We start from the raw sequence: 10955 nt of genomic DNA on the forward strand, positions 1-10955 counted from the left end.
ACTACTGCTATGGACCGCAAGCGCCTGCAGAGAGTGGTAAAGACTGTGGAGAAGATCACCAGGACTCCACTGCCCTCTCTGCAGAGCATTTACCACCGCAGGGTGCGTAGGAAGGCTGCCTCCATCCTCAAGGACCCCACCCACCCCCAGCACAGACTGTTCATACCGCTGCCCTCCGGTCGGAGGCTCAGAAGTGTGAAATGCAGGATCTCCAGACTGAAAAATTCTTTCTTTCCGACTGCCATCAGACTCCTAAACAGCTGATTCAGAATCTTCTTCATGTAATTACATCTGTACTGTTTACCTACTCATTTTGCACATGCATAGTTTCACACTCACTGCTGAGTATTTGCACTCCACAGCTCCCACATAGCACATATTCTCTCTGCATTATATTGTGGTGTTGTATTTTTATTTGCTTCTTTCACTTGCTGCTTTAAAGTGCCTTAGATTTGTGATTTTTACTCCCTATTTACATTTGTTATTGCTCATCCACTTTACATTTCAATTTATATTTCACTTTGTGTGGCATTCATGTGGATGGCAAAGCAAGAATTTCATTGTACAGGGAAACATGTTTCCTAACTGTGCATATGACAAATAAACACTTTGACCTTTGACAAGCATCGATTCAGGCCTGCAACAAGTTTTGTTTCTTTCAAGGACTCTATTTTAATTAGCAGAGTGAGTGTGTGTGTGTGTGTGTGTGTGGGCCCTATTTTATTTCAATAAGTTGTATATACATAAAAAAATTTTCATTTGAATTTTAACTAAATTCATGTTTTGCATTCAAAGTACAGTGAGTGTGTTTTATTTTGAGTATATTAAAGTGTATTAAGTTTAAAAAGGAAGTGATAACTGGTTAAACCTTTGGGTTAAAATTATTCTTAGTTGGGTAAAATCCTTATAATTTACAAGTTCTGGCTAAGTGGAGGCACCACCATTTGTTTCTGATTCAAAATTAAGACTACAAGGTATATTTTATTCACAGGTACGCCATATTTACCAAAGAAACTCAGGGCCCCACCCACAGTACTTCAACGCCCTTTATTAATATATCTTAGTCTACAAAAGATAAGCTACCTGGGTCAGGTGCTACAGAAATAAATTCATAAAAAGGTTTGCCTCCTTCGAAGCTTGTGTCATTTTCCCAATTATCACGTGATCGATGGCAAATGAGGCCTCGGTTTCTCACTTCATCATTTTTAACTGCAGGTGTCGCTAGTGAACGCTGAGTCTGAGGCTTCGAGTAATGAACCTTCTGGTGATACAATGGACTTCAAAGTATTGGGAAAGCTTTGTTTGGTCATCACTGCATGAACTACAAAGGTTTTATGAGGAGCACTCCCAGTTGAACAGCTTTATTAAGCACTGTTCTCCTTAATGCATCCATAAACATACACCTACATGAGTGACTGAACATGAACGATCATTTATAGAGATCTCTCTTCAACTCTGACAGATCTTATGAGGGCACGCTGCCAACCGTGGCCATGCAACTCCGGCAGATATACAGGGCCTCACAGCCAATGCCAGAGCAACGACAGCATCATGAAATTTATACCCTAAATAAAACAAAGGCTGATGACATAAAAAAAAAAAATCCTATTCATTTCCAGCTCCAACTTCTAAGCTCTGAAGTAAATGGAACACAGCTTAAGTGTAATGATAGCATTAGCACATGATGTGCAGTGATGCCTCTGTTGTCTGTATCATCCATTTCACAGCACCAGAGGGCAAATATTTCAATCAACTGGCATTTAAGTGGCACTGAAATGTGCATAGCAACTTGGAACATTGCATTGAATAGGAACCGGTGCCATATTTGTACTGGGTTTCGGTACCCATCCGTAGTTATGGGGTGCCGCACCACGTAGCACGCTGCTTGTGTGATATTGGAGATTTGAGTCTGACCACCCCACCAACAGTTGTTGCAGGTCTACCTTGTTTCTTGTCTGCCTGTCAGTGATTAACTATCAGTAAAGGCTAAAACCCAGAAAGCTTAAAATAAAAATAAAAAAACCTTCACTTCCGAATGTGTGAAATGCGTACTAAAAGACACTGTTTGGGCTGTTGATTCACCCCCTTAACAGTAATCATTAACAACACCAGTAATAAGCACACACACAAACACACACACACACAAACATACTAGGTGACAGTAGTGTATTATCAGTGTCAGCCTTGTTGCTGTTTGCATGCTTCAAATCAAAACTTCCACTCCCTCCTACTTCTTACAACACCAGACTTTCTCTTTTGCAGCTGCAGTATCAAAGAGCACTCTCACACCAAACACATTAAGTGAACGAGAATGCAAAAAAACTATTTGAATTAATAAAAAAGTGTTGTAAAAATACATGTAGATGTGTGAAATGTTGAGTAGTTCAATACAAGGAGGCAGTGGAAGGTAAATGCATAGTTATACTGTGGACACAGTTGGTGGTTTATTAGGTACACCCACCTAAAACTAATGCAGTTAAATATAGCAACCCTGTAACAAATCCTCCTTCATGAAGGTAGGTGATAATGTTCAGTTTTTGTTGGAACAGTTTTAGAGTGGTGCACTTCTGTGGCAGTTTTGAGAGGACTGAGCATTTTCACAATGTGATATTATTGCCATCAATATCCTAGTTTACAGTCACATCACAGTTCTGGGCTAACAACAGCTGCTGTCATAGCACTAACATATTATTACCTTATAAAGTTGCCATGGGTAGCAAGTTACCAAACAGTTGCTATGTGCACATTTACGAGGCTTCAGCATTTATATTTGAAGCTGTGTTTCTAGCCACCTGACAAATGTAAGATGGATATTCACTCTTGCTTTCTTTTTAGCTCGGTTGGCATCTCACTTCCTGTGAAAACATTATTCAGATATTACCTTGCTTCATGTTATAGTTTTTTCTTTGTATCTGTTTGCTGATTGGTGCTGGGAAGGTAGTGTGCAGTCCGTTTGTCAGGGCTTGACTGCTGAAAATGAGAGCAGTGAGACAGAGTACAGTAAATATACTGATCACACCCAGGAGCCACTTATTTTTAAATTTGTGATATATTAGATACATGCAGTGTAATCAGACACTTTCTATATGCACACTGGCAGCTGCAGGCTATCCTGTATGATAAGCTCCCGCAGCATGTTAGGGATGTGTGCACCAGCAAAGGCATGAATGCTAATTTATGATAGACCATATGGAGACAGCAACAGCATTGCTGGTAGGTGACCAGAGCTCGGAGGGCAGTGGGAGGTTAGTGTTACTGGACCGTGCTGTCATCACGAACACTCATCTAGTTATTGTTTCTGATGCTTATTAAGCTGCTCAGCAGATGGACAATAATCTGGGCTATGATTACAATCAGAAGCTTGTAACTCATACTTAGCCGCCAAAGCTCATTTGGGGGACGTTAGGGGACAAAAGACAGTTCTGACCTCAGATGTGCACTTTTTGTCTGGTGTGCCTGTCAGAAAATGCTGTATTTTTTCTCTCCAGGGCAGAGTTTCATCTTAACTTCTTCAAGGTCTTCCTGTTTATTCAAGGCATGAGCCAAGCTCAGTTATAGACGGTGTTTACTTATAGATGTGACATTTGCAACTTCATTTAATTCAGTCAGTTACTGGCTATTGGGATGACCTTTTGCTGGCTTCCCTGGCAGAAGCCCATAAACCTCAGAGACTCTCCAGCTTTATAGGCATTCAATAATCACACAAGGAACTATTGATGAAGTTGTTGTGTGCACTACCTATGAAATGAATTGGGCAAGGAGCAGGAACCACTGCAGTGCAGTACCTACAGTATGTAATCCTGATGAGGATATTTATGAAACAAAAATTGATGAAAATGCAGCTCAGTTTGCTTTTGCAACCATTTAACTGAATATTTTTGTTGTTGTTTTTTATGTAACTGTCTCATTGATTCTGTGTACATTTGATTGTGGTGTGACAGAGATGGTGATAGATGCATTAGGGTCATTATTGTCTGGTGGTTGTCTGTTTTAGATGCACTGTATGGAAGCCAATGAAGCTCAGCTAAAGTTTTTACTGATTTGTGAGAGAAGGACAGATGGAGAAGAGAGAGAGAGAGAGATAGACAATTAGAACTTCTCCACTCAGAGTTAGACTTCAAGCTTACTAGTACGCTACGTCTGTCTGTCTGTCTGGTGCTGGAAAAGCACTTGGTTGTTGATATATATGCAGTTTTGCCTCCGATATTTTTGTCACCATTTAAAAACTAATGAGAGGATAAACAAGCCTACTCATGAGCTCACTGTCTATATTAAAGCACTGTGGGAAGGCTGGAAATTCTCTTCTAGACCATATAAACTGAGCCAGATATACATTCCACCCATTGGTTCGTAATCTTCTCATTAATTACATATATCTGAAATTTCTGAATCAGTATGAGTCAATGTCTTAATACATCACTTCTGAGATGAAAGCCCCTGCAAACAAATTCAATCAATTTACTCACACGGGCAAAAATAATTCATATATTACAGTATATATATATATGGAACAAAGTCATTGAGGGAATGTTGGGGAATGAAAGTCATCAGACAGATAAGATAGATTTTCTTTTTATGGAACAGCCTTAAGTTGTAAACATTGTAAAAATTCATCTGTGCTTCTAGTTTATTCCTGCATCCTAGGAAATATGTTAAACAGCTGACAGCTATAGCATGTCCTCCTGAGCAGGCGGGTCACACCAATATAAAGAGCAGAGTTTGTTTTATATACAGCCTTTGCTGTGATATACAGGCACTGATGTGACATCGAGCTTGGAGACAAATGGATTCGATCATGCAGCAAAAAGAGGAAAATACAACGTGAGGTTCGTTATTTACAGTCTGCCCACGTTCATGCACATACATGCAGACATATCACCAGTAGGATCACCGAGCTTTACGGTAAACCTGCAAGAGTTCACACTTCTTCTATATACTGCATGCTCCACACAGCACAGATGGTTTTGTTGTGGTTCACTTGGCAGTCAGCACCATCTCATGCTCATGCAGAGTTATAGGATTTTACTGTGTTTCATTAGAGATCACAAGTGAAAAAAGCACCAGACAGGTTTCAGAAGTCAGCAGGTTTACTGAAGGCATGCTTGAGGAAGGTATAAAAAAGTAAATTTCACTAGACATCACATGGCACAATGGCCCTTACCTCTGATCTTGGCGCCCTACCCCAAGGGTGCAATAACAGTTTATTACACCTATCCTCACTTTATGACCCCCCTCACCCTCCCACCCCCATTCCCTGCACCCCACTCCAGTCAAGCCCACGCTAACTGTTAGTGAAAACACCCAGCTCTGCCATATATCATTCCTGAGCAGCACTTTATGCTATGTGCAGCCTAGCTAATCACCTCCAGCTCCTACGGGTATTTTCCAGGTCACATTGGAATGGCCCCACTTATCAAAATATCTGCTTAGATGTGGAAGAACCTAAACACAATCTCATATAGGATGTCTTGACGTACTGTGTTGCCTTGAAACTGAATCCTCTTCTCATATGTGTCTGTAGTATGATGATGAGTAGTAAATAGGTAATGGAACTGAAAGGACTTACCGCAGAGTGCCTGTGTGGACAAAAAGGATAAATGAGCTTGGCCTAGTTTATTACTAGCCAAGAGGCTAGGGAGTGCAAGCCCTCAAGTTGATGTCAGGGAGATATAAGGTGTAAAAATGAAAAGACAGTATAGTGTATAGTAGGGTCTGCAAGGGATCTTGCATTAAAATGCATAGCATCAGTAAGGCTCTTTCAGGTTGCAGGTATTCACTTACAAGAGCTCATGGGCTCTCTCTGAGAAACCGCACCACTATGGCAATACAAATGAATGTCATTTATAATGCTTCAAAGGAGCAAATGTTGGTGTTTATATCTTTATGTTGGTCAAAATTCAAAATATGCAAAAGAGAAAACACAGATATTTCACATTTTAAGTCCAGCATGGGACACCTGAGATCTTGAGAATAAGCACAACTTCAGAACTTGCAGGGGATTGTTGTTTAATAGTTTTATTTTTGTTTGTTTGCTTGTTTTAGCTTGTAGATAAAGCTGTCTGAGTCCACATCACACAGACCAATAAACGTCCATGTATTTGTGTGTATGTGGTCACGCTAGTCTATAGCACCAGCTGATTAAGCAGATGGGCAGATGGTTTGTGTCACTGTGGGAAAGGCGTGCAAGGTGTATGGAAAGGTTCCATTTAATTGCCTGTCCAGTGAGGAGCCCGGCAATAGCTGCTAAAGAGCTGTCACGTGTCCCGAGTACCCTGAAGCATGGTGCAAGGTGAGGCAGAGGTGCAGTGTGGGTCCAGTGACTTCCTAGTCCTACATGGCCAGGCCAACTGAGCTGCTGCACCACACTGTCTGTGTACCGATGCTGACACTGTACTATATTTCCTTTGAATGTTTTTTTTTTTTTTGCAGCAATGGGTCTGGCAAACAAAAACACAAACCACCCTTTTTGTATATGAAATTCCTTTTCGCATACTGTAGTTGCGTTCTGGTTAGAATGCAGAAAGAAATTTTGTTGGTTGGCTTTGATGACTGTTAAAATCACATGAAAATCTTATCAAGGTCACCTATACTGTGGTGTTTATCGTCAGTTTTCAAGCTATTTTCACCATCAAAACTGTGAGATTGTTAACTGGCACTGCCATATTCTCTATGTGAATGTTCTGTAAAGGACACCCAGCTATAGCTACTGTAATATACCTGTATTAATGCTATCATATCCCTCTGTCCCCTTCTTTTATTTCCATAGTATGTGCTGGTACAGAGAACAAGCTGAGTACGCTGTCGGACCTGGAGCAGCAGTACCGCACCCTGAAGAAATACTATGAGAACTGTGAAGTCGTAATGGGGAACCTTGAGATCACCAGCATCGACCGCAGTCGGGACCTGACCTTCCTCAGAGTAAGGACTAAATAAATGAGTCTGGTTCAGGTGCATTGGTTAGACTGATTAAACCAGTTTTTCTTGATTTAATTATTTACTAAAATTAGTAGGTTACTGATCAATCTCTGAAATCTGTAATGAGCTGATAGCTGCTAGCATGACTGTTCTACAGCATTTGGGAGCTGCTTCATATTTTTCTTAGATGGTGCAAACAAATAAGTGACCCGCTAGTATTTCAGTAAAAAGTCACCCACTTGGCAGCTTTTTGCTGGAATAATCTGGCAGGTGCCTATATCTGGAAAATGTAAGGCTTTGTACATTAGGCGGACTAGGAGGCAAAAAAAAAAAAAATTTCTGAGCTTCACGTTTCTTATTGTAATTGCTGCAGTTTCTTTAATGCTTACAGCTTTCAGTACATAATTATCAGTAATTGCTTAAAACTGAGTAAAAAGTTCACAATGTGAACTTTGTAATCACTGTCTTCTCATTTGACCTTGTTGCCCAGAGAATGCCCTGTACTCAGATCATTTTCCACCAATCAGCACTCAGATTTGTGTCCACATGACCAATGATAAGCAGAGAGAAAAGTTGTTCTAATCAGGGTTAATCAGGCTTCCTCTCTTCTCAGAGTGTCTTAACTGATTGTATGGTCGCACCATTGTGGTCTGAAGCATAGAACAATCAAAATCCAAATAACTTAATCTGGCAGATCTTCTTTTTGATTAAACATGAGTCACTGAGAGAAAAAGACAAAAAAAAGTGTTGTGGCTTTGGATATGAGTCCCTTCCAGAAAACATATGTATGAGCAATTTTAAAATCATTTTATTCATTGACAGAGCGCATGAGGTATGACACATTGTAACAGTAGTTTTAGTAGTACCTATAGGCAGCGTCAGGGAGATGTAGTAAATGAATTAGAAGAGACTCCGGTGAATGTTGTGCCTTGATGCTGAGGAAGTAATGTATGTTGCATGGGTGAGGGAGCTGAGGTGGAATTGCTTGTGAATGCTTAAATATACAAACAGGGTCAGGTGATAACAGCTTCAGACTCTTCAAGGGCCAGAGCAGTAATAGTGTGGTAATGAGAAGTTAGAAGGCGCTTACTATAGAGACATTTACAGGAGAAATTAAAAACAGGCTGTTTTTTGGTGAACTCAGCTGCTACTGTTGACCTTTGTTGGCCCTTCACTTCTCAAGAACACCACCCTAGACTATGCTGGCTACACACTCCACTGCTAACACTATCCAACTCCAATTGATTCCGGTCTATCTGGGGGGCTGGGGAGATCCCCTGGTGTTACGCTAAAGTGCTGACTGCATTAATGGGCCAGAATTGCTGTGAGAATGAACTGGGCTACAGAGGCTTTGCTGAGAAGTCAGTCCCCCAACAAAGCAAGCTGTGTTTTCATTTTTTGCTTCTCACAGCGATGATTCCAAGTTAATATGGCAAAACGATTTGTTTACACCAGGTAAAAGTAAAGGGTTGCTCATTTTCTCTTGTGTATTAGGTTTGTATAGGCCACGAAATCAAAATTGATCAAAACAGCAAAACAAAAAGTCATTAAGTGTTCTGCACTGTGCAGCGCAATACTGGCAACGCTCCCTGTGACGCAAAAAAAAAAAAAGAGAGACCATGATACTGAGAAAGAGGCATCATTGAATGATAAAGTGCTGGTATTAGACTCCCGCAGAGGTAATAGGCCCCGCTGATTCAGATGGGAAAGGATGGCAGGGGGAGAGGTGCAGTTCAAAAACCAAGTGTGATTGTTGTTTAACTGCACAGAACCAATGTGTACTTTAAAGCATCTTTCACATTCCCACTTTAGTTTACATTTGCCTTTAACAACATTTTATGGTATTTTCAGGTTGAGGTTAAAGGTGCTTTTGACAACAATCCCCTCATTACATTTACAAAACAACTCCCTGTGGCACCAACCTGCTATGTTCCACCACCTTTCTATAGCTGGCAATTAACATGGGTTAATTGAAGATGCTAATTAGGAGCACAGGTTGCCAAACAGCAAGAGAGCAAGAGGGCAGGGTGCAATGTGTATTTTTAGAGAATATCATTATTATGATAAAACACATTAATAACATGCTTCCCCAGGGAGGGAAAACTTCACCTTGAGATAAAGAAGAAGGGAAGAAAAAAGTGGTTGTTCAGCAGCTTACCGTACCACCTGTCTCTAGGAGGTGATTGAAACTGATGTCTTTGCATTGGCTCCCTTCTTTTCAAGATAGCCGAGAGATTGATGGCTGCCTCCCAAAGCCCCTCAAATGGCTTTAGCAGTAAATAGAGTCCATCTTCCAAACTGCCTCCACAACAGATGAATCAACGCCCCCACTGTGATTAATAACTGCATTTCAGCACTGAGGCTTTCTCCCCTTTCTCACATATTCACATTCAAATCAACAGTGAGCTTTAACCACACACAGTGTTTACATCATCGGCGTTTACATCATCAGTGTTTAAATCACTCCTAAATCCATATTCTCATTTCTCTGAATTTTTCTCCCATAATATAAACAGGATTTGCATATTGAACATGAAGAAATTGAAATGACAAGCTGTACCCAGGTCGACACTCTAGTGTGACGTTTTCTTTTTGTGAATGGGTCGCCAAGGAAAGCAAACACACACGTCTGCATCTCTCTTTCCCCTCGTGTCACTTTCCTGCATGCGCTCAGAAACCGATCTGTGATTATGAAATATTAATGTTTCCCTCTCCTCCCTCTCTTCCAAGTCTCAGTAGGAACTCGCAGCCAAACAGATCAAATTGTTTGTCTTGCCTTTGCAGTCATTAGTAAACATGTAAAATTAATTCAGTGATCAGATTGCTTATCGCTCCAGCACCAATTCACCAAGTCCCCACCTATGTCTTTCATTTACAAATTGAAAGATTTAATATTTCAAACAGGCCTTGTGTTTTTTTATGTGAGAAAACTGTTTATAGAATGTAAAAGGAGGTAAGAATATTGAAAACCAAAATGGTTTACTCAGATCTTATGTTACAGATGAACCCCTGAAGATAAACGTGCCTTTTTGTAAACATCTTTATTTCCATTTCCATTTTCTCCCTTTATCTTGTTCTTCCTAGAAAAAACATTAAGTTGCAAGGAAGTTGTTCTTTTTCCAATTTTCTATTAGCAACTTCCTTATAAATGGCCTAGAAAAAAATATTAGAAATATATTTCAGTAGGATGTGGTTCAGTACAATACAACCACAAAATATATCCTTGGACAAGAAGTGTTATTCTAAACAAGACAACTTAATGATTTAACTGAATGTATAACTGCCTTTTTATTTGGATGGCTCATGCCCCAGTGCCTGTCTACTAAAGGGAGCCTGTAGAGAGTGGTGGTTTGTTAATCTAGTTCTCAATAACACTTGTGTGAAATGTATACATGGCTGTAGATGGAAAACCACTCTGGCTGCACCTGGGAGCAGGAATAACAGATCAACAAATGCCAACAAATTTGCCTAGTCTGTCTACTTCAGTATTTTTCTGTGGAGCAGGAGTGAATAGCTTTAGGTAGAGAAAGCGTGGGTAGCACGAGTGTCATCTCTGTCTGCATTTTCAGTCCAACATGTCTTGACCCTGCCTTGTTTTAAAATGGGAGTGGGGGGTGGGTTGGGGGGTTATTATAGGTTAATAGAATCTGGGGTGCAAGGAAACATTTTGCTAAAAGGAATCACTTCCTCACATAAAACAATAGAGATATTTTGATTTGATTTGATTTATTTATTCTTTCAAGCATGTAAAGACAGTTGATATATTGACACACATAATTTTACACATATCCAACAAATGCTAATCCAATATCAATTTGCTTATACCTAGTACATGCTTGAATGGAGTAGGAAGAAGTCAGACTTATCCAGTCCTACCCCATGACATCATCTTACCATCCTTGGTTTGCAAGCAGTAAATGATTCACTTCTACACCACACAAGTATTATACTAAAAAAATTATAACAGTGTTAACATTCTTACATAATTACATTCTTAAATAATTATCTTCTACACCACACAAGTAATATACTAAAGAATT

At 40.0% G+C, this 10955-nt stretch overlaps 1 protein-coding gene across 1 annotated transcript in view; it reads left to right on the forward strand.

Annotated features, from left to right (window-relative positions):
* The window catches only part of LOC109964399 (receptor tyrosine-protein kinase erbB-4), a 300706-nt gene that overhangs the window by 129704 nt on the left and 160047 nt on the right, over positions 1-10955 (forward strand). The window contains 1 exon segment of the mRNA XM_074527649.1: positions 6767-6918. Coding sequence (XP_074383750.1) covers positions 6767-6918 — 152 coding nt within the window.

The sequence above is a fragment of the Monopterus albus genome, unplaced genomic scaffold (assembly GCF_001952655.1).
Source record: "Monopterus albus unplaced genomic scaffold, M_albus_1.0 scaffold88.1, whole genome shotgun sequence".
Taxonomy (NCBI): Eukaryota; Metazoa; Chordata; class Actinopteri; order Synbranchiformes; family Synbranchidae; genus Monopterus; species Monopterus albus.